We start from the raw sequence: 25,093 nt of genomic DNA, 5'->3' as shown, positions 1-25,093 counted from the left end.
AGAGATAAAACTTATGGATAGAAAATAAATGTAAAGCACATGTTTTTGAGTCTGAGTAATTTGTGCAAATTAACATATGGCTATTATTTTATATTAAATTCCAATTCTTTAAAATAAAGGACTGCTGGAAATGGACAAATCATATTTTTTTGTATCATCTTTGATTTGGGTGCATTATTGTGGATTTGATTGCAGCTGACATGATTTGCATCTGCATTTCTGTTATTAATCACTATTCTATGATATATGTGCATATATATGAATATACATATATAATATGTATGTATATATTATTCATATATTTCCTCATCATGGTAAGAATGTAAGATCTACTGGCTGTTTTGTCGGTAGGTGCTGCTTGCCTGCTTTGAGTTCATGAAAGATCAACTATTCAACACTGTCACCTATTGACCATGAGTTGAAATGCACCCTTGATATGTCTCCACACCACACAAGACGCTGATACACAAAACGTTTTTATTTGCTGTGATTACAGTTTGACAACACACAGGTATGTCCTTTCTTCCTTGAGTTTTATTATCTACTTGAGTTGATTCATTTTTACGTGTTTCTTTTAGTTTTTCTGTTGCTGCAAAAATGACTTTTCAATTAAACAAAATCATGCATGTCACAAAAAGGCACATCTATTAATACTCCTCTACAGTAGACCAAAACGAGAGTGAAAAGAGACAAGCGACCCCCTTGTCTATGCTTGATGAGTCTGTTGGATGTTATGTTGACAGAAGATGGTTGAATCTGAAAAGAATGTTGGCAGTATTGCATTGTGAATGTTGATTTTGCACAGTTTGGGTCTGCTCTGTGCTTCAGAGGCCCAGGAAGACATGGGATTTTGTTGTCTGCATTTCAGTTGTCTGCATTTTGAGCAATGGGACCTAATTACACAATTTTGGTCTTAAGAAATGCAAGATAAAATGAAGGGAAAAAGGGTTGACACATATTAGAGATGCTTCTAATGAGGTGTCTCTTCACAAAGAAGCAACTTGCAAATTAATATTTTATCATTCTCTTTGTTCCTCAGATGAATAGAGATAGTCTAATTGTTATTAAAAAATAAATCTCAATGAGTAAGACTAGTTGATTTTGAAAAAAAACAGAACAGAATCAAAGCATGCAAAAGTGGAACAACACCATCTCATCTCATTGCAAACCATTAGAAAACAGACTTTTCATTCAGAGAGTGGTATCTGAGATGAAAAGACTCATGCTGAGCAAGAGAACAGCCAGACCAATATGATGTGACAATCTTTAACAGAACCAAACATTGTATTAGGAATACAAAATGAATAATGTTATGCAATACTCGAACACAAAAACAGAAGGTTAGGTAGAATATAAGAAGCTACAAGATGTTTTTTCTGTCTGACTTTCATTTGGCAGGAATGAACAATGGAAATACTTAGGGGTACACTGAGGTAAAGGGGTTTAAAATATATACAGTCTACTGCTTAGTGACAAACACACAGTGCTATTAGAAATGAACATTAACTGATTTTCAGTCAGATTATATCGTAACACACATGAAACAATGGAAATAAAACACATTCATGCAGTACTTATTTTTAAACTTTGGGAATTTGAACAATTATTACACAAAACAAACACACTGTTAACCTATTAAATCAGATTATTCAATCATACACTCAGTCCCAGTGAGGAAAAAATACATACACTTTTCAGTCAGTGCATACGTTTGATTTTGCTCCACTTTATTATCAAAAAGTACACTGAACACAAACACACACATACACATCATAGTTATAGATTCTCTTTAAAACATGCTAATATTTACATCATCTTGTAATTACATGCTGTAGACTATTAACAGCTGGGCGTAATGCATAATTTCTTCAGCAGATGGAAGCACTGTGGATGAGCTCAATTGCACTCTGCTGGTCAACATTATTTAAATTATTCAAATATAAGAACAAAATTCTTCTAAAGGAACTGTTCAAATTAACTGAACTACTGTGTTTTTGGAATTTAATATTAAAATCATTAAACTACTAAGACTAAACATATACTATTTTGCTGATGCATTAATAAATTTCTCTAAATGTTTATATCAGACAGTTGTTTGAAGAAGAACACTTTCAATGTTGCACAACTTCAAATTTTCTGCTGGGAAGGAAACAAGGATATTGGACCTAATTCATTCAATTTCATGTTGTAAAATAGTTTATTATTTAAAATTAACTGGTTTTAAAATGTCAAAATTAGTTTTAACTGGTTTTAAAATTTCAAAATTATTTTTTGTAATGATTAATACACACATTGTAGTATAAGAAGTACTTTGGCAGGGGGTCAGTCCTCTGTAGATTAATACAAACTTCAGCTTCTCTATGATAAGCTGTTAATGAAGATTCTGACTGAGCATCTCCATTAACAGAATTTGCTGTGAAACGTGATGAATGCTAAAATCTGCAGCTCTTTTTGGTTTAGGACAAGGACATGTGCACCGTATGATGCAGCAGTTAATAATCTACAAAGTTGAATTTTACACGAATTCACATTCATTTAAAAAAGAGGCTACATTTTACGTTTCTAATCCCCTTCTCTATGAAAAAGTTTTGCTTTTGACAGGGTGAAGGTAAAAGTACAACACATCAACCAAAGACAAAAATAAAGGACAACAAAATAAAACAAGTTTGCAAAAGCAGCATTTGAAAATAAGCCAAATGTATTTGAGCATAAGTGGTAATCTCTCTGGTAGTCTGTACCTCTTCTAGGAATATTTTACACCCATGTGGTCAGCACAGCTCAAGCCTTATTTCAGATGGCGCCTTCGAAACTTTGCAATAAGGCTCAGCCTCTAGGACATAAACAATACATGTCTCAACATTTATTCATCAGGAAGGCACACTCATGTTCCCATTCTGCATCTGATCTGCCATCTGTGTGTTTATCCTAAATGCATAGATGTGTCTTCATGGCAAAACAAACAAGCAAAAAATGTCAATTCTCTTGTCATTCTTGCTAAGAGTGGTGGAATTCCTTGCGTATTAAATGTTGACATAAAAACTGCAAAAAGAAACTGCAGCACTATTTGCTGTACTCAGTGACCTCAACCGGATTCATTCTAAATAAATCTATTAATGCTAATGGATGCAAACCAGCCCTTTGCTCCACACTATCACACTTTCTATTGCAGGGCATAGCACACTTATAAGCAACATACAATACTAGGTATGTGTGCGCAGAGCAGAGGGGAGGTAAGTAAAGCATGCTCCATAAACTAAACTAAAGCTTTTATCCAGCATTGTCTTTAACATTATTTTTCACCCACTTTCAGCACCCTGTAAATCAGCTTCTTTAGAGCAAAAAAGACCAAAAACTGATCATTCATGAACTACTGACCCAATAACTCATCACTATTTTCTTGCCACAAACTGAGATTGGATGCTTGAAAAGAGTTTCCATCAACTTAACTGTGTATACGACGTTATCCTAAGATGTTTCTTTTTTGCTGAGCAAGGTTTATGACAAGTAGTCATTTGATAAGTCATAGGATTCATGCAAAGAAGGGATGATTTTCCGAGTAAGAGCAATAGCTGGTTGATGAGGCTTGTTACTTCTTTGCTGCCAGTGCTGCAAGCTGACCATCAATATCCTCCTCTGGCTGCAATGGGTGCCACTGGGCGATGGGGCGGCGCGGATTAGACAGCATGTCTGACCAGTGCTTAAGACCCAAGCCGGTAGCTTTGCTACCAACAAAGATCTTCCCGATGGCATCGTTCTTACCTATCTTGTCGTAATCAAACACTGTGATAACCACCAAGATTTTCTGAGAATGAAGGGAAGGGAGAAACAAGAAATGTGTTTAACAGTAGTTTTACTTCTGTTATTATTGAGGCTCAGCGGCTCTTAGCAACATATTTTGTAGCTCAAACTAGTACTCCAGATTAGATAAAGAGGAACTATTATGCAAAATTGACTCTTTTTTTAAGCTTTATATCACATTAAAATGTTATTACATCATTTGAGAAATGCTCGGACCTCCTATGGCATCCATTTGGGGTTGATCTAAGAGCCTATTTAACCAAAGATCTGCCTTGGTGCTTCAGCCCCCAGCCAAGCTCCTTCCCCACAGAACTCCCCTCTCCTGCGCCTGCCCCACACTGATCCACCAGACAAACTGCAGCAGCAATTAGCAAACACCTGGTGGAACTGCACACCTACTGAGCTTCTCAAGCTACAGCGCCGCCAAGATTGTAAACGGCATCATGGAAGGACATGAAGAAGCTTTGTATGACGATGTTCTGAAGGGGGAGATTTGGGAAGGGCAGGAAGTTCTTGAGGAGTCAGAGGCCAATTTCAAGGTGACTGATATGACTATCATGTGAAGTCAAATATCTTCTAAGTTGTTTTTAACATATACAGCACTTTTATAACAACTAAAGATAACATAGTTTCTTGATCATCCTATAAAATTGGACTATGTGCTTGGAAAATACATAATAACCCAGTTTATAAATGTTTATATACATTTAGATTGTCCCTGGGACAGACATTGTCTATAAACTTTGCCCTGGACTGAACAAAGTCAAACTTTTAGAAATAAAACTGTTCTTTTGAATGCCAATTTTCTTTACTAACCAACTTATGACTTTTAAATATGATATTGCTTGTGTATCAAAAGTAATTGCTTGGCACTTTGGACATTATACTCTAAAAGCTATTTGCCTCTTTAGTTAAGAAAGATGTACTTTAAAAACAAACTCCGAAACTCTGTTGTGAATAACACAATAGTTAAGCTAGATTAAAAGAACTAAATGCAAACATTTCACTTTAAGCCAACACATAACTGAAACTGAATTATGTATTTTAAAACATGTATCTCAATGGAATATCATATTTGAGTTTTACTGTACCTGCATCTGTTCCAGTGGGATTTCAAAGCTGAATGATTCATTGTAATATGGATTTAAGGTGTTCTTCTTCACAGTTGTCTTCTTTTTCTTAAGACGCTTTCCTCCCTGCAGTAGCTGGATTTTCACATAGGGATCTGGACAGCAGATCAGGTAATGAAGGATTATTATTATTTCCACCTTACTGAAAATAAATATTGTTTTAATATCGTAGAGTATTTTTATTGTGACCTAATATACATTTAAAATTATGTTTGAACTACTTAAAAAAAAAGTTAAGGATTTCTCATAATCACAGGTCAAGATCCTGTGCGCTCTTACACTGTGACTCATTCGTGTCCTATTTAAAGACGGAAAACATCTGCAAAAACATCACTCTAATCGATCTGTATCATTCCCAGTAATTTGCAGTAATCCAAAAATAGGTTTACCAGACAAGCCACAGGCATCCATCTTCTTCAGATTCTTTGCCTCCAGGATGCAGACGGTGAGTTTTCCAGCAGTGGGGACGTAACGGAGGGAGATGCAGATGTCTCCAAGTTTCTCAGGCTGAACAGCCACCGACAAGAAAAGAATAATGACAAGCAGACACACGCGTCAGAAAACTACAAACTGCAAGTTTATAACAAGCTCATTTAAATATAACTGTCTCCCCCATCTTGTCTGGATTTTCTTTTGACTTTTGTTGTTTGAACTGATATTCTGTCCTGCTCAAACTTCTCTCTTTACTTATGTAGTTAAATTTTTGCATTCAGTCTAGTTTCCCCTAATCGTTTTTCCATAGTTTATCTGGTGAAATTTACTTCCTGTATTATTTTATAGCGCAAACTCTTTTACTTGTACTCTGTCCAAACTTTTAAGGTATATTTATTGTTCTTTAATTTTGTTCCTTCTATTCTAGCTTAAGTTTAATCTTTAGGTTTTTGTTTAATTTGAATGTTCAGACTATTATTAAGATGTAAGTGTTCTAAAACTGTAGGTTGTCTGGCTAAGACTTAATACAAAATACAATATGTCAGCATGCTATTAAATTAAAAAACATTTCCCACGGTTGGGTTAATCTGTAAGACGAATCATTTTCTAAAATAAACACACTCTTTAACAAATCAATTCAAATAAGCTGCGTGAAGCTTTCACCACCGACTGTACACCTGTTTTTGTAATACTAGAAGGTTTTTGCAGCATATTTGCATAAAGAAGATTGAAAGCAGATAGACTCAAATGGGACCTAATTTAAACAATTTATGGTGTAATGGAGAAGATTATTTTATTTGCATCAGCATTTTGTGAGTTGTTCCTAATACTTGCATTAACAGAAGCATTCTGTTTCATATATTGACATTTTAGATGATTATTCAAAACAGAATATATAACAATCATGGCCACAGTTTAAAAAAAGTCTCTTATAAAAATTCAATATCCAGAAACCCACCTCCTCTTGGTCAGCGCTCTCGAGGTCCCGCCATTCTTCAATGGGACGTCCGAGGTCAATGGTATTCATGGGAATCTTCACTTCCCCAATGACGTCATGTTTGGAAAATCTGTCATAGTCGTACACTGACATCATCAGGATCTTTCCACCCAGTTCCTCATAGGGCGCCTGAGTGAAAAAGAAACAGTGTAGGTTTCAAAGCAGTTCAAAGGACCTTTTTTTTCTGTAGAGTTCAAGAAATAAATGTTAAAGTGGTCAAAATTCATACTATGTGTATTTTACCAAATGTCATGTCACTAAATTAATAAATTAAGAAAACTGAAAATACACATGAAAATATAACAAAATGATTTAGTACATAATAAGTAATGGCATTCTCAAATGTTCTCAGCAAAATAGTTACAAATTAATATGAGGAATAAAAAAACTGTGTCTATGTGTTTACTGTAGCAGTTTTATGTGCAAAAAGTGAATTACTTTGGCTCTCTGAAGTTGTCAGAAAAACAAAAATTGTGCCACTGGTCATTTTGTTTTTTGCCCCTGAAAGAGTGAGCATTTTGATTCTAGCTGTGCTTTTATTCGTTTTGGATTTGCAAATTGGTTCAGCTGCCAGCATGACCTAATGCTGCACTGCGGGGGTCGTTAGTAAATACAGCAGAGAAAGCCGAAACGGGCTCAAGGATCTAAGGACAGTTCTGATAATGAGGGGACAGTTTGGCGAGAGAGCTTCTGTATAAAAATACTAACTCACTAAACTCAGCCACTGTCTTCTTGCTGTTGCATCTTATCAAACCATAGAAAACTTACCTTGAAAACAAATGTCTCATTGAAGACAGGATTCAGAGTTTTCTTGTGCACCTTTGTGTCAAACTTCTTCTTCTTGTCAGGGAAGAGAAGGACCCTGACGTAAGGGTCGGAGGTTCCACCAGAGTCCATTGACATGAGATCTGCAGCTTGAAGGATGCCAACTGTCAGCTGTTTATGACACAAAGAAGAGAAATGATGAACACAGAGCTGTTTCTCTTCTGTTTTGTAGTAACTCAACTATTTTTGTATGTCAATGACCCTGTCTATATCTATGATATAATCATTCACCTAATGTGGATCTTCATTAAATGTGAACACCTAGAAACTACTGAAAAGACGATTTGTCCGTTCTTAGATTGCATAGTGAATTCAGAAGTGACCGCCACATACCTTTGTGTTCTCAAAGTCATAATCTATGGAGTACTGGAGTTTCCCCAGTTTTTCTTGCTCTTTCTCCTCCTCCTCTTTTTCCTCCTCTGTCATTCCGGTCTCTCCTTCTTCTTCTTCATCATCGTCGTCCTGTTGTTTCTGTTGTGTGAAGGTGACAAGATGAAACACTGAATGAAATACTATTAAACTCAGACTTGCAACACAGGGATTCCCCATAACCATCAGCATGCCACAGACACTGGAGCTCCAGGAGGTTTTACATGGGAGATACATGTTTTGGTTAGGACTTACCTGCACAAGTCCTCATGATCAAAACAAAGGACTTATAGTCTCAAAGTGGAAAAAAAAAAAAGTTTGTTGATTGCAAATGTGTGTCTACTTTTTTAAGTCCTTCACTCCTCATCCTCTCAGTGTTTTTGGTCCAGTGGGTAACTCTTTTGACATGCTTGAGCAGGACAGTGACAGCCAGAGTCAGTGGAGGTTTTGCATGCTAGTTCCACTAAGGGGGGTAGAAAAAAGTGCCACAATCTTTCACTCAACTCGGAAAAAATAGAGTTCTCCAGTTTGTAAAATTTTAGATATTACCAGAGGAACAGGCTGAAGCTCTTTTAAATAAACCCCAAAGGAACTAGCTTACAACAGCATCACCAGTGCATGTTATAAAGGCAAACAAGATATTCTGAGCTTTATATTACATATGCTAAACTTTAATAAAGATGTATAGCAGCCAAAGTAAACATAGCCAGTTTCTAGAAACCATGTACACATGTTGTCTTAATAACAAACATTTATATAGATTGTGACTGGATTAGTGCTACCTGACAGTTAAACCTGCTTTTAGAGACTCAGATATGCAGTGAAGATGCATTTAGAAACCTGGATATGCTATTCTAGTTCATTCTGAAGCTCACAAGTTCAGAACATTTTCTCATGGTAATGATTAAATGTAATTAATGGATTTTTCAGATTTTATCAGTAAAATGTAACTTGACTTAATCCCATCTAGGATGAATGAAATCACACAAATGGACAGATTACAATAGGGGTGAAAAATATTGTTAAATGTTTTGAATAAAATCTTTTTTATTTTAACTTCAGCCATTTAGTTAACCGTTGTAGTAAAAGTGGACAATACAATCAGATTAACAAAAAAGATTAGAGCAGCTTGGCAAATCAGTTATTTTATAATTCCAGATACACAAAATAGTCAACTAGAAAACATCCAAAACAACTGCCAACATAACGCTCCATGTATAACTTCCATAAAGAGATGGTTGTAGGTGACACTCTGGAACAGACTATGTTACTGAAGATATTAACTTAAGTGAAAGACTGAAATCCACTGTAAACATGGAAAATAAGGACTCTATACATGTTCATGGTTTCTAGAAATGTAAAAGTGAAAAACATCCTCTCAGACAAATTGAAGATTATTAGGCCCTGAAATAAGGCAGGATTATATCAAGATTCAAGAATATATACCAGCATGAAGCACCTTCAGCTCTTGTTTAACTCATTACTTATGTGGCTAAAAATGCCTCATCTCTATCACAATAAACTGCTAAAAAACATATTTTGCTGCAAAGTTATTTTTGTGACCGATTAAAAGCATTCTTGTCAAAGTGGCCATTAGATGTCTTCACATCCTCCTATCTCTATGAGATTCAGCATCAAAGGTTTTTTGAATAGCTTGTCATGCAGTTTCATCATCACCATTTCCATGTCTCCCAAACAACCAACCATGCCCTTCATCACATGCACAGATTAATAGTGTTAACGGTGACTTGCACGTCATTTTGTGAGTTACAGCTACATTGTCCAACGAACAATGTGTTAGATGGTTAGACTCTCCTCTCCTGGGTTTATGGAGGACATCATAGCTTTCCCATCATTACATTCTCAGGCTCTCATGACAGAATTAACACGACAAAAAGAGGGAGACAACGGCAGCAAAGGAAGCTACGACTTTCATTCCATGAAACCCATCTCCGCCCTTGAGGCAGAAGGTATCAACACGAGCTATCCACCTACCGTAGAGCAGGGGTCCACCACAGTCAAGAAACACGAGGCACACATAAGACAGACACAAAGCGGAGAAAAAGGAGGAGAGCAGAGAGAGGAAGAGATTCAACTCACAAGACACCAAACACACAACAAAGAAAGAGGCGATCAAGACCACCACAACCACAGTCAGAAGGAGAAATGACACACTTGATATGAGGACTCTAAATCTGACTGCTAAATCAAAGTAAATGGATCACACAGAACTGGTGATATAAGCTCATTTGTCCTCTTTTTCAGTTAAGGAATTATGTTTTTTTTTTTATGGCTAACCAAACAAAATTTCCTGACATGGTGTCCCCTATTCTTTGCCATCTATAAATAACGTGTGTCATTTTTCACCATGGGGTCACAATGGAGTACGTCACATTATAAAACAACAACACAACATCAATTAAACGGAGGGGACGAGAGCTCTCCTTGTGTCCTCTACTGCCTGGCCTAATAGAGCTGCTGGTGAAAAATCAAACGGAGTTAGCCAGTCGTATTCTGTGCCATGAAATTCAGAATTTACAAGAAAAAACGTAATAAAGTGAAATGAATAAGAAAGGAGGGAGATCCCAACTTAATGCTACCCTGACTTTCAGGGATGCAGGAAGCTCGATCTGTCATACCTCACCACCCTGCATGTTCTTCATGTTAAAGCCGTCCTTGCCCTTCTTTCCTTTCTTGTTCTTCTTCTTCTTGCAGCAGCATTTTTTGATTATGCAGAAGCAACAAGTGAGGACGAGCAATGCTGCCACCACAGCGATAGCAATCAAAGCCCATGGAGGAACTGGTTCAAGAAGCAAAGGTGCAAAATTAGAATTTGATCGTAAACTTTTATGCTTTTATGCCATTGTAGTGTGACTTACGTGGGATTTTATCGATTTCATTTAAGAATTTGCTTTTAATCTCCTCAAACATGTCATTCTTGCTGATCTCTGTGTTGTTGGAGCCTGAAGTGTCCGGTGCAGAGGTGGAGGCTGAGACCGGGGAGGGAGCCATTGTCACAGTGGTGGCACTTGTCGGCTCTGCAGCGGCAACAGCCTGGGGCTGTCTGAACAAGTTGAACTTCATTGTGAAAGACTAGGGGCTTTGTCCCTGAAACACATACAATGAGCAAAGAAATCATTTAAGTGCATAGTGGCAAAAGGATTAAAGGTCCATTTTGCAAACATTTGGGAAAATAAATGTGTTTGTCTGTGTTGAACATGTTCCAACTTTTCAGCTTCAAAGTCTTTTATCATAACATTTGCATTGGAAAGGAAGGTTATGATGAGTCTAAATATAGGGAATAAGTCAAGTATAAAAATTGCAGCACACATTGTTTTTTATCCATCCTGATAACTGTCACAAAAAAATTCACTGATTTTATTTTGTTTTCTCAATTTATTGAGTCCATTTAACACCCTTCGCTGCTTTAGTCTTTCATGTTCCACAGGGTGAGTCCTATCCACTGCTGAACACTGCAGTAATGTTAATCTTAGCTCCAGCATGTAAACTAATGCTTCTGATGTTATTTAAAAAATAATCACAATGCCATAAACGCTTACATTTTAAAAGATTATCGATTGCAAAAAAATCCCAGTTCCATCTATGCTTGTTAGAAAATACATCACAATGCATGCATGCACAATCACATAACTGTAATATATAACAGAGAGGGCTTGAAATGGAGACTTTGAGATCTGATGTCCAACAACTTTTATACGTGTTTCTGCTTCAACACACCTGATTCAAATAATGAGGTCATTAACAGAACTCTGGGTAGCTTGGCAGAGAAAATGATCCAGCCATTGATTCAGGTGTATTCAACCAGGAACACATGTAAAAGTTACAGGAGGCCTGGATTTGAAAACCCAGGGATATACTATTCACAAGAATGGAAATTTGCAAATAAATTAGCTTTAAATCTCAGATAGTAAGTCAAACAGCATTGTCTCCATCCCGATGGACGGCAGACTGAAACTCATCTGTTTTCTTTTTTCTGTTTTTCTTGGGTCACTTTATCTTATCTTGCTTTTAGTTGGGATTCAAACTTAATTTTAGAAACAATGTGATTTTTTTCTTTAAAGCCACGTAATTTAGAGACGTTTTGACTTTATTATGTTCTTGATCTGAAAACTAAATACACTGCTCAAAAAAATAAAGGGAACACTTTAACATTTAAGTGAACACTGAAGTGTTCCCTTTATTTTTTTGAGCAGTATATTTGATTATCTGACGAGGAGCAAAGGGAAGACATTCCTGTCATGCTAAACCGATGGACCTACCAGACTGAAGGTCTCTAATGGTGTCAACAATTTCTAATTTCTATGTAGTGAAATATTCAACACAGTTGTCTTTGAGTTAAAAGTATAGGTTTTATTTTTTTACTAAAGTATAATTCAGTTTTGTGTTTAGTTTTAATAAGAAGCCTTTTTCACATGGAAATATCTGTATCAGTTTTATTGCATGCAAGCTGTTCAGTTCTGATTAGTTTTATGTCAAACAACATATCATAATATTTTGACCCTAAATCCAGAAACATCTTTCAAACTGTTAAGACGCCACAATGAATTAACCAGCTGGTGACAGATGGGTGGCAGCCTCATGAAGCACACGCTAAAGTGGGGCTATTCTTGAAAGGAGTCTGTGACAATTTAATTTAAAAATGTACATGATTATGTTGCAAAATAACTAGATCTGATTGGACTTACTGGGACAACCTAACAGCTGACAAAATCAACTTTCCTCCCAGCCTCCAGTAAGCCTTCATTATTATTAATTCTCTTTGGGCATGCCAATTTGTGATAATGATACTTTATTAAAACCTGCTGCTGAGTCTGAATGTGCCAGGGTTCTGCTGTCTAATTGAGAATCGTTGTTTAGCTGCATTGCAAAAAAATACAGCTTCAGACAACAGAGTATCTTGCTGCATCGTGGTTCTTTAATTAAAACCAGAGGTAACGAAGATAATCAAGAGGAAGTACTTAGTGCAAACTAAGGAGTTGTTTCTCTTTTTGGTGGTCATTCACAAATAAAATGGCCGTTTAACTACAATTGAGAAATGCCCTTATTTCACTGCAGGATGATACATACTGCAGATTGTCTGAGCAATATGATCTGGATGCCACTTTTCAGCTGCCGAGCTCACCACAAGCCCAACCAAGCAGTGAAGAATAGCTGACAATTTATTCTTGAGCTATACTGCCTAGAGGAAATTTGCAACAATTTTAAAATAATACATATTCAAGCAAGCACAAAGAAAATGCATTATTTGTTGTTTTGTTTTCTAATAATGATCCTAAAGAAGTTGTTGAAATTTATCTGATCGTAAAAGTAACTGTATTTGATAGTGCTATGAAAATCTGTCTGTTAAAAAAAAACCCAAAAAACAACCAAGACAGAAATCACAAGAGTTAGAGAGTTTCTTTTAGATTTTTTACTTGCTTGGCAGCAAGGAGAAAATACAATGAGCTACACAGTTCATAGGTCAGAACATTGTCTGACAAACGAAGGAAATGATCTTGCTTAAATACACTGTCTATGTCTGTGCAATGATGGAAAGTGGGTGTCTCGCAGAATTGCAAAAAACACCTGGCAGAGGCTGTTCTTCATCTCAGTTTCACTTTATCCAGCAAATATCGTGATGCCAAAACTGACTGTATGGAAACATGAGGTTAAATGATCATGAGGGAAAATCAACAACACGTGTGTAAATGACGAATCAAAAACAACGTAAACATTAAATTTAATTGACATTTAGAAGATAACATAAAATGATGATCATGAAGAGACATTTCTTGACGGATAGGTGTAATCAAATGGGGAAAAAAAACAGAATACTGTGATAGAATTTGAACACATGGGGTTGAAATGTGTGAATGAGTGTTTAAAATTTAAGATCTAAGAATGTTTTCTTCCTTAGGAATCTACCAGAAATAGTTTCCATTACATCAAAGAAAAGTTTTCTTCTCATTTAAGACATATAGAAATTGAGCACTTTAACTTGCTTGTGATTCAAATTGCCTAACAACTTTTCTGAATTTCCCCGCTGAGGGACAGTAAAGGTTATAATTTAAGTTAGTGAGTTTTGACAGAAGCAGTGTGGTGTCAAATCAACAACATAAAGTCAACCATCTGTATGCTAAAAACAATCATGATGTTGCTTCCGCTTTATTGCTTCACTGGCCATGAATCAATAGGTGTTGCATTCCCAAATGTGTATTTCTTTGTAAAGTATCTCTCACAACAATGGATGATTCTATGTCTAATTCATATTTGTCTTCTGTACAGCATGGACATGTGATCTGGGCTCACAGATCATTGTTGCTAAGCAATCCTGACAGTTTCCATCAGCAACCCAGAATTGCTCACAACCTGCCCATAGCTGAGGTGACCAGCCTGTCAAATAACCACCTGGATTAAGGCCAGAACACAAATCAGTGCTCAAACAGTGGGCATGGAGATGATATGAATGCAGAGTTCTGTCACTAAGCTGTTTTGTCTCAAGGTTGTGAATGGAGCTCCAGATCCAAACCAACTTCTTTCTGAACATATTTTGTATCTTCAGTGTACATCCATCATGAAAACATCACCTTTGACATTTTGTAAACAAGCAAGGAAAACCGATATTATGGACCTAGTGCGGGCATGCTCCGTTTTCAGATTTCTATCACTTAAATCAGAAGCTTTTTAAAATTTTATTACAAAAAGCATACACCAAAAGAAGTTATAACCTTTTTCATTTGTTTTGGGGATAGTCTTTTATCTCTGTTTCATTACCACTTGCTCCATACCTTCCTATGTTTTCACTGTCCGTGACCACAAGTCAGCGTCACTCAGTGCAGGAATGGAAAACGCTCTGCCACGTCGTCATTGATAAAAATGCTCAGGTACGGCGGATGCAGTCATACATGAATACTTTTGAATCACATAAACTATTTTCTATATTCTGATTACATTCATGTCATGCGTTGCTACCGTATTAAATCAAATCCAGTGAACAGTGCTGATCAAAAGACAACTCACCAATTAGATGAGGTATTGCCCCTGTGAAGTGGCCCATTCAATGAGTGTTTGGGATCCAGTTCCTCAGAGCTGTGGTAACATAGTCTGATCTCTCCCATTAACAGAGACTGCAGTCTCCTCTCACTTCTCTCCACTGCAGCAATACACCTCCTCCTCCTCCTCCTCCTCCTCTGTCCAATGCTCACAATCTCCCCCATATTCCTCCCTCCCGTCACACACCTCCCCACCTCTTATTTAGCCTCTATGTACTTATGCGCGCAACCTCTTTACCTCTTTCTCCCCATCCATCTCTGCTTTCCCCAAGCCTCGTTTGTGATGCTGCTCACACAGCTGATTGCAGCATACCACTTTTGTCTGGGATTTGAGGGCAGTTGTAAGAGATCAATAAGCACAAGCCCTGGGGTGAGGGGCTTCTGAGCACGGCTACAGTTTACAGAAATGAGCGAAGAAAACAAGCAAAATATCCATCAGGAACGCTGACGAACTCCGAAGGCCTACAGACTGTGCAGACAGTGCAACACCGGCCCTAGTAATGGCATTACATTAAGCTGATGTAATTAACTGTATCGTAACAATTGGTCTTAGGAATGTGATTTAACTCTCTGTGTCATGATGCAAAACAGATGAAAAGGAAGAAATGGAAAGTTTCCAGTCAGTCAATCAGAGGAATTACAATTTAAGCTAAACTGAGCGGCCAATGTTCAGATAAAACGAGCAATTTGTGAACCACTGTATCTGTGACCCACAGTCTTTTAAACTAACTGTACAAATGTTAGTTTAAAAGACTCAAAAATAAAAGTTTAACATCCATCATGCCCAGTGATGCACATGTTTATTTTTCCCTGGCCTGGAATACTGCCGTGATGTTTCCTTTTAAGTCTGCCGATTTGATTTTGAATGATTATCTTGGATTAGATTGAGGATTGGATTAGATAGATTAGATGACGATTAGATGGAGGTACCAGCTTTAAAAAAATAAATAAAATCCAAATTCATTCTGATGCATTTCTTAATTACTAAGAAAGAAATGTATATTTCTCAGTCCCTCACCTGTGGGTCAGAGCTAATCAAAGAAAACTGGCTCTGTTTTGGTTATGTGCATCTATAGTCATGGCTTAACAGCAGTTATTTTAAACATTACAAAGTCCTTTTCTGTTCTAGCGTTCATCCTTTTATGCTGTTTGTCTGAAAACCTCCCTATCTCTGCTCTCTTTGGGGAAATACCACGGTGTGTGCACAAGCTGAGCTGACAGCTGGTGGACGCCTGCATAAGGCGGCATGTTCCATCTCAGTTGTGATGTAATATTCCCTTCCTGCCAGAAGAGGGCATTAATTTCAAGTAAAACTGCTGCATCACAGAGTAGGATTTATTTTTTTATTTTTCTGGAGGGAAGAGCAAAATTGAAGACATTTATCATCTATGTTTTCTGCACGGTTTGTTTTCGAATTACAAACGCACTTATTAGCATTGTTTAAAGTGACTAGAGCACTTAAAATATTCACTTTTTGTACTTCAGCGAGCATCAAACACGTAGTGCCAGATTCAGTTATGAATCAACAAGAAATGCAACGGATGATTCCAAATGAAAAGATATTTAGTCATCTTATTCAGGAAACACAGCACGACTTCACAAAGTTACATAATTCAGTTGCAAGTTCCATTTATGCCTCTACCCAATGTGCGCTAACAGGGCAGGAGTTGTCATCATAGCAGAATCAGATGCTGTTCACAGTTACCACACAGCCGCTCTCCAAGCTCTGCATGGCAAATCAGCAGACATAACTACATGCTCAAAAACTACAGCCAGCAAGCACCTGCGTTGAGTGGTGCAGGGACGTTTGGGCTGAGAAGACTTGTCTCCTCTGAGGCAGCAGAAAGGCATGTGGAAAATACTGCACCTCTCACAGCTCCTGCAGGGAGTGCTGCAATGCAGGGGAGTATCGGAGAAATAGAAAGCTGCAAGGCAGGTTTTCCAAAAGTCAGTCCCTCAAACTCCCAAATTCAAGTCTAATTTCTTTGTGTTCTTTTGTCATTTTGTTTATTTCTGTCTAGATTTTACCGTCAGATAGTCTTATTTTCATCACATAACCCACACACACTTTCACACATGACTAAATCAGCATCCATTCACTGGTCAGTCATCACTGCAGTAGTAAATAGGAAGCATCACATGGTTATAGTTGGCTTTATATAAATCTCTTTCAGAATTTAACTCAATCGTTTTGTATACACTTTAGGGGCTGTTATGAAACGAACTATATGTGTGATTTTTGTTGTTTGCTTTTTGACTTTTTTTCAATGGGATTCATAGCTATGTTGACAAAGCTTGATTTTTTTAAAGTTTGCTATTCCAGCAAGCTACATAATCACTACTGAATGTATTCGTGAAACATTCAGAAGCAGCTTATTCATGTATAATGTGTTTCATAATCCATGAAAAACTATTAATAAAAGGCCTTGGATAATAAAATATTCTTTCACAAACAAAACAAAAAATAGGAGAAAATGAGCAGAAAGGAAGATAAATGTAATTATCATTAAATATTTACATTTATCTGTTACAGGTGTACAGATTCACTAACACAAACCAAAAGCCTTTTAAGATAATTATGATTTTTTTCCCCCCTGATTTACAGGTGCTGCCCCAATAAATTAAATTAATTAATAATGGAAATAATTTGACTTTCTTCCTTTTTAAAAATTGTTTTTGTGTGTTTTTCTTACTGTGATCTTAGATATTTTGACTTCTTGGTGAAATGGAAAAACCCTTATGTCCTGACCACTGGTACTGTGAGGATGTGGTGCACTGGCTAGATACTCTAGGTCAACACACACACGACTTAAACATGCACACACTTCAGCAGTAATTAAAACCAAGCAGCAGCTATGGACAATGTAGTTCTTATGAGCTGAAATCTAACATGTTGCTAGTTGCAGCTCTTATTCAGAATTCAAACAAGCTCAAACTAAATAGAACAGTTACTCCTGATTATTTCTTGGCACAGCAAACAACCAAACCAGCTAAAAATTTGAAAAATAACTCCTCCTTTAGTCATTGATTCAGAATTTGGCATATGCTTCTGAGATGTTTTATACAATCATATTTTAAAAAGCCCATGCAAAAATGTACATTCACAACCCAACTAAACCACTGATTGGTAAGATTCAATCTAGTACTCAAGGATATGAATTTGTCCCTGAAGCACTCTGAATTGATCTGTTAAGAAATATTGATCTTTTCCCTTAAAGTATTGTTGAGGTTAAACAGTCTCTATTCAAGCACAGCGAGGTTGAAAAATATCTTAAATATATGAAGTTGAAATTCAAGCAGAAATGTATTTACAGTCAGTGTATGAGGTTGAAAAGTAACCTCTGTTTCCAGCTCATCCATTTGATCAACAACTGTTTTTTTTTTTTTTACACAGGTACAACTTTCTATTTAGTTGTTGTTTTTGAAAACATGTAGATAGTTGCAGCATCTACAAACATTTTGTCTGTTGTGGAAAGACTCAACAACAGTAAGCATCCTAACATCAGAAAATTGCATCCTTGCATTATTGATATTGGTAATTTTACTTCTTTGAGATTCATATGTTTTAAATTCCAGATCCAAGAAAAACTTATTCTTCATCATGACTACTTAATGTTTTCCATTGTTGTGTACTTTTCTCCCTGTGCTATTGTATCTTTTCCATGTTATAGACTCTGCTGCTGCATTTTAATTATCTGTCCTCCTGGCATGTTTACCTTCCCCCAGATGACCACAAAAAGCTCAGACTTGATCAAAATTTTATGACTCTTTGATTGTGCTGCACACATAGTGAATTAAGTTCAGAGAGGATTCATCACCAGAGCCACAGGTATTGACAATGGTTCTCTAGCACCAGTCATAAACAGAAATCTCCTCCACTCTGAGCCCTCAGAGTAACGAGCTCTACTGATTTCACTTGAACAAGAACACAAAGACCAACTCCATCAATTCTGCAGGCATCCATCTGCATTTGTAAAACATTTATTGACTTCTTTGTTTCTTAGGTAGTCAATGTATAGGCTCAAAACCATCTGACCTTTGTACAAAATGTGCAAGACTGTATAATGAGAATGTCGATAAATCGATGTCCATATTTATTTCAGCTGTTTGTGTCTGAGGACAGTTTTCACTCTACAGTCTATGGACCATCAAGGAGCACAAGAAATCTTCAAATGCAAAACGTTCTTTAGAATAGGCTGAAGAGTCATTTACAGATGATAGTATTGACTTTCTCCTTTTTTTTCTTGACAGAGGTCAATAATGTCATAAGACGCATTTGTTCATCAATCTGTCATAACTTTGTTTCTGGCTCTCCACCCTCTCAGTCTCTGAAGATGTTTGAATCAGTGACTCAATCTAACATCTCATCTTTACTTCCTGCAAAATAAAATAATCTTCCAGTCCTAAATTATGTCTGTTGTGTGTTTAAAAAGGTTTGTCCTGCTACTGGCCGCTGTATTGTAGAACTGCACAATGCTTCACCTTTAACAGGCCTGTTCTATTAAGCATGAGACATTTTTGGATCGACTCAACTTAAAATTTACAGACATATCTCCAAGTTTCCTTCTATGATAAAGCTTCCTTAAAAAGTAACTAATTTCTTTTGTGGAAAAACATGACATCATGACAACATAGGAACATAACTGAATGACATTCAGCTGTTCTTTTAATCCAACTAAACTAAACATTTTTAGTAAGATCAGAGACTCTGTGACAACTTCTTGTAGAGGAGCCTTAGTAAGACTGAAACCCTAATTATTGCTCCTCAAAACTGAATAGCTTATATCAAGTAACTCTTTGGTGTGTTTGACCTTGTCAGTCAAACCAAACCTCCAAAGATGTGATGTTTTTGGTTGTGTCATGTCAGTGTACTGTAGTCCCATTCATGAGAATGAATCATAAGCTGTTGGTTTCAGTTCAGGAATAGTTTGAAGCTTCAAACGCTGATATCAAAAACAGAATTAGAGATGAATGTTCAAGATTTGATATTTTCTTGTGTTAAGTATAGCAGCCTTTTATCATTTTGAATAAGACAGATCTTATTCAGTTAGTCCAGAATGCTGCTGCAAGGCTTTTAGCTAACACACAAGACAGACCTTCACACTAGTTTTACAGTTTTTCCTCTACATTGGCAAAGCCCATACAGACCCATTCAATAAGTTAGAATATTATTTAAAGGTCCACTTATTTTAAGAACTTTATCGCTGAGTGAAGCACAGACATCATATAGATTAGCTCCACACAGATGGATGTATTAAAGACTTTTCTTCAGATAATTAGGGCAATTTTCACTTAATGAAAACACGACATGACTCTCCCTCCTGAGCTGTGGATCTCTGCAGCTCCTCCAGAGAACCAATGGTTCCATTCTGATAAATGCTCACCTTGACCCACTTGTCATTTTAGTTTGATAAACCACAAATGTGTGTATACAGAGGCAAAATATATAAAAAACTTTTGCAGCTTAAACATCGGTTTAGATTGGATATGTGTGAGCTCTGTAAGACAGATCACCTGTAAAGCATCATGCAGGTGAAGCTGGTAGCATGAACAAACCCGCAGCCATCATTCCACTCATAAGACACACAAAACAACAATATCATAACATCAGGGATCTATTTGAAGAATGTCTGGAATGTAAGTTTCGATGTTTCGTTTTATTTGTTTATTTTATTCCATTTTCATTGAACAAATAAGTTTAACAACTTCAGTAGGCGTGCCTGTGTTGGAGGAATTATAGTCTGATGAGGGAGAGCACACGGGTTTTCTGGGATTGTCCAGCAGTCTGCACTACAGGGAGGATATAAAAGTAGATATTTAAAAATTAATGAGCACAGCTATTCCAACGAACCCTTTGGCGTTTTTATTGAAAGTACCAACCCAGAATGTTACTGGAGAAACAGATAAACTCCTTACATTGTTTGTTGCAAGAAGAATATGACCATTACCAGGAATGCATTCTTTTACAATGCAAACCCCATATACTGACCTGGTAATGCCATTGAGTACATAAAAGAAAAAATGTAATATGTTGCTGCTGCTTGCAAGAATATACTGCAGTAATACTTGAACATCAAATCTCTTAAACGATAATAACAGGCTCTGCAATTGAGGTAATGCTTTGCTTGAGGAAATGTCCAGCAGGGTTTGGTAGGTCACTGACGTAAATAAACAAACTTTGGGAAAAATGCAGGGTTGACCAGAAAGCAAAGGCTCCCTGCAAAACTGCATGACTAATCTCCGCCCAGTGTGGTGACAAATGCTAGCTTAGCAACACAACATGATCTTAAATGTGATTTAGTATTTTACGTTTAGTCTCATACAAGGTTTATTTTGAAAACAATCAATTACCACCTTTACCCAATGTTTTAAATGCATCTTTGAGAAGATGCTTAAAGTAGTTGTGTCTTATAAGTATAACCATTATTAAACATTATTGTGAAAACTGAAGCCATTACTGGTTTAATTTTACCATTGTTTTATAAATCTAGTTTCTTATTGATGTATGTATATTGCAATTGTTTCCAACAAATATATACAAACAAGAACAACCAAACATATTTGTTCAATATATATATATATGCAGAGCTTTATATATATTATAAAGCTCTGCATAATATATATATTATAATATATATATTATAAAGCTCTGCAGTTTCTGATCTTATTAACTGTGTATGTGAGTAAATATATGACAAAGGAAATGACCAGACAGGTCACGTAGAATAATGTGGATTTAAAAGCTCCAAAACTCCCACAATCCTGGTAGAAGAATCTTTTGACAGGTTCTCCAACTGAATTGTTTTGCCAACATGCAATTTGCAATATGTGGCCAAGAACCTCTTTGCTGAATCATTGTGTTGGCAGCATTATGCTGTGGGGATACAACACATCTCATTCTCTACCAAAGCTGATAAAGATTTCTTGTACCATCTGAAATTTGTTTTTAAACAGTAGAAATGAATGCCCAATACACTTTAAACATTTTTAACAAAATATTCATTCATTCATGCATTCTTTTTTACATTATAATCGCATGCTACTTTGTGTTGGTTTTGTCACATAAAGTCCCAATAAAATACACTGAGGTTTATTGGTGTGGTTGATTAAATCTGGGGTGACTTTTGACAGCCATTGTGTTAGTGAGTACATCGAGGTAAAGTTATTAAATTTAGTCTATAATGATTTGCTGCCTTCATTTACCATCAGTAGCTTGAAATCTGAAGGTAGCGTTTTTTGACCTTGTCAGGCATCTGAAAAAGCCCTTAAATTCATCAACTGGTCTATTTGTGTGAACAAAGACACTTTGGAGTTTCCTCGACTTCCTTAACCTGAGCTGAAACCAAAAAGAAGTTCTTATTAGGAACACCCATAATGGATTGTCCCAGCATGGAGAAAACACTGCGTCAACTGATTACTGCTGAAAATAATGCTCAACCATGGATCTTTTCTAAAGAATTCATAATTCATTTGTTTTAAATAAATGAATTAGAAATTAAAGAAACAAAGGATGCTGTATCCATTTGAGATTATCGCATGTATAGGTGAGGAGACAAAATAATATCTTTGTCTGCATTGCTACAGAATGATTCTCTGTTAGGGGGTGTATCGTTGAATAAGCAAGCACTAACTAATACTAACACTGTTTTCTTGCTGGTATATATAGTTGTGGAATAAAATCTTTTTTTTCTAATTTTGTTTAGATAAAGGGCTGTAGAGAAACAGTTTAACAGAACCACTGAGATTTATTTGAGCTTTAAGAAAGCTCAGCAGACTGACGACATTTGCTACCTCAGCAAATTTGGCTTCGCCTCCCCTTTTCCTGCTTGTAATAGTAAGATTACTTAAATCATCCATCTCAAAACTTGATACACAGCAAATATATCCAAACGAAAATGAATTTTAAACAGTTTTTATCAACTTTCAATTCGGTTAATGTTTAAACGTCTCATTTTTTTTTTGCCCATCTTTGACATATTCAACCACTAAGAAGTATTTTATATTTTGTTTTCGTTCAAGTTCCCTCCCATGTTGCCCCGTTACTCATCCACAGTTGTTTTTATTATGTAACAATATACTGCAGTACTACGAGGCTACGCACCAGTCAGCAGGACTCACCGGCAGGCTTTAAAAGTTGGCAGATTACTGCAGGACCGTCTGCAGTAAAATTAAAGGGGACCGGCGCAATGTTAACACCATCTGCTCTAATTACCTCTGGACCATTTATTCTCTGTGTTTCTCTCTGCAGAGCTTTTTTTTCCCATTCAGGCAGGATGTGTGTAATGAGGCTAGGTGCCTCTGTGACAACCTGCCACGCAGGAAAGCTGCAGTAACAGATGCTGCAGCCGTGCACAGAGAAAGAGGCTGCTTACCTTAAGGAGAGAGTAGTGGAAGCAGAAAACAGGATTGGATACGTGCTTGACAGAAGATAAACCAAAAACCCCAACAGTCAGCTTTTAGGATCCTCCCACCCTGGAAACGCAGTGTAAATCATCAAAAAAAAAAAAAGTGATAATAAACCCCGGTACTGACAAATCCCACAATCACCTGGGGTCTAGTGGTCCAAAGAGACACTCACAAACAAGATCTCTTGGCTCGGAGTGCTGCTGATGTTAGCTCAAATGAGGAAGACAGGGTGGGAAACACTCACGTAGATTAACATAGTTCAAACACTGAAATCATCCCCAGCATCAGGACCAGTGGAGTTCCACTGCTGTATTTCCCGGCACTGCTCTCTGATTGGCTGAGGAGCTACTCAATAAAAAGACTCTGTGTCATCAACCGGGCAGGGAGGGAGGCAGGTTTTCTTTGGCGCACTAACAACCGTGCTCCTCCTCTTTTCCTTCAATACACTATCACTTTTTTTTCTTCTTTCCAGCACATACAGAAGAGGAGTGCTGAGCTTTGAGAATTAGATGCAGGAGGAAAAAGAGGGAGGAGCAAAGACAGGAGAATCGATGGGTGATGAAAAGAGAGGTGGAGATGGTAACCAGCAGCCTGCGGTGGTTCTCTGGGAGCTTGGTTTAGGTCTCCTAGCTGCTGGGTGCCATGAATCTGCAAGAACCTTAGAGTCAGTGAGGCGTGATGAGCTGCATGCCAGACTGGTTTTACTGCAGCAGAGGGGAAAGTTGTTGTTTTTTTTCATCCTTTTTATTCAGCTGCCCCACTAGGACACATGGCTACTGTAGTTTTGCCTTTACTTGTTCATAGGCATTTAACATGCATCTCATAAATGATTTAGAAGAAGGGAAAGTAGAAAAAAAATTGAAGGCAGATGGCCAAATCAGAATAATTAGAAACATTTTTGTTTTTATATATTGACAAAGTCTGAAAGTCCCTGAGGTATTCTGTGTTTGAAATGTTTCTGTCTGTTACATCACTTTTTTAAAGGGTCAGAGAATTTGTTCTGCTTTGTTTTCTTTTTGTTCAAAGCATTTAATTTTCTCAGTTTGAAACCATCTTTAATTCACTTAAGCAAGCCTTATTCAATTTGAAATCAATAAAGCTGACTTCCTGCTCAGGAAAGATGCAGAGAACTGCACCACCCTGGTACTTTATATTTCAGAGGAACAAAAAAAAAAAAAAAAAAAAAAAAAGGACTGCAAGTTACTTGTGTTGCATTAATTGCACTATTTTAATACAAATGCAAATTATGGATCACGCACATTGGATCACCGTATCTATTGAACTATTCAAATGTAAAGAAAATGAAAACTGGGTTGTGACAGCCTGTCTAGCTGATTTAAAGGTGAAACATTTGTTAATGGAAGGCAACAATTGGACACTGACGTGAGTGCCAGCTTCCCACTTACGCTTATTAGAGGTTTTGGGAATGATGCCAGATCTCTGCAACAAAAGCAAACCAGGCTCCCTTCAAAAGGGGCACTCAGTTCCATTGCCTTTGGAGTTCCCCTTGATGAAGCAGTGACCAGACGCTGTTTGATGCATCACCAGTAATCACAGAAGCCTGGATGAGTCAGGAAGGCGGCGCCATTTAAAGACGCTGCTTTTATATGAACTTCACACACTCAGGAGTTGCTTCTCATTGCTGATAGAACTGAGAGTAACTAAAATCTGCATCTAATTATTCAGGGAAATACATTTTATTGTTGAACTTTATTGGCATTAATGAAAAAGTAAATGATAGGAAGGCAGATATGTAACTTAAGGGAGAGAAATGTGCCTTTAGTGTTACCTGTTGACAGTGAAGTGATCGCCTTCCCAGTATGTATACACATTGATTTGATCAGTTCTTAATCATGGGCTTTATGTTTCACTTAATAGCTACTTAATACTGTAGGAAAAATTAAATTGTTTGTTTTTCCTTGACGTCTGCTTTTGTTTTTTCTTAATACAGAGATATTGTGCTTTGACTGCCGCCAAAAAAGTTGTATAATTAAAAGATGTTTTATCTTATTTTTTACCTTTTTACTGTACATGATCTAAATTAGCAAATAAATGTCTACTTCTGTGACCTTGTTGGAGCATGT

General features: G+C 36.8%; 1 protein-coding gene across 7 annotated transcripts; it reads right to left on the bottom strand.

The window, feature by feature from the left end:
* Positions 1–463: 463 nt before the first annotated feature.
* Positions 464–23,343, bottom strand: LOC103464714 (synaptotagmin-2-like). 7 transcript variants are annotated; one of them, XM_008409004.2, is made up of 10 exons: positions 23,151–23,343; positions 22,976–23,075; positions 10,431–10,659; positions 10,191–10,351; positions 7,516–7,653; positions 7,126–7,293; positions 6,319–6,486; positions 5,318–5,435; positions 4,890–5,023; positions 464–3,802 (listed from the first exon to the last, which is right to left on the bottom strand). In XM_008409004.2, exons 3-10 carry the CDS (start codon positions 10,633–10,635, stop codon positions 3,587–3,589), a joined length of 1,308 nt encoding a protein of 435 aa, XP_008407226.1. In that variant the 5' UTR covers positions 10,636–10,659; positions 22,976–23,075; positions 23,151–23,343; the 3' UTR covers positions 464–3,586. The 7 variants fall into 7 exon arrangements, with proteins under 7 accessions (XP_008407226.1, XP_008407227.1, XP_008407228.1 ...); XM_008409005.2 differs by having other exon boundaries at positions 23,182–23,343; XM_008409006.2 differs by lacking the exon at positions 22,976–23,075.
* Positions 23,344–25,093: the final 1,750 nt, after the last annotated feature.

This window comes from Poecilia reticulata, chromosome 5, assembly GCF_904066995.2.
Source record: "Poecilia reticulata chromosome 5, P_reticulata-male-v2, whole genome shotgun sequence".
Lineage (NCBI taxonomy): Eukaryota > Metazoa > Chordata > Actinopteri > Cyprinodontiformes > Poeciliidae > Poecilia > Poecilia reticulata.
This window is presented reverse-complemented; position numbering and strand designations above follow the sequence as displayed.

Excerpts from the sequence above, each read along its gene's own strand:
- LOC103464714 (XM_008409004.2), bottom strand. The coding sequence starts at position 10,635 with ATGAAGTTCAACTTGTTCAGACAGCCCCAGGCTGTTGCCGCTGCAGAG. Across the intron at positions 10,352-10,430 it reads TGAAATCGATAAAATCCCAC|TTCCTCCATGGGCTTTGATT; the intron begins GTAAGTCACACT and ends TTCTTGAACCAG. Across the intron at positions 7,654-10,190 it reads AGAACATGCAGGGTGGTGAG|AAACAACAGGACGACGATGA; the intron begins GTATGACAGATC and ends TTCACACAACAG.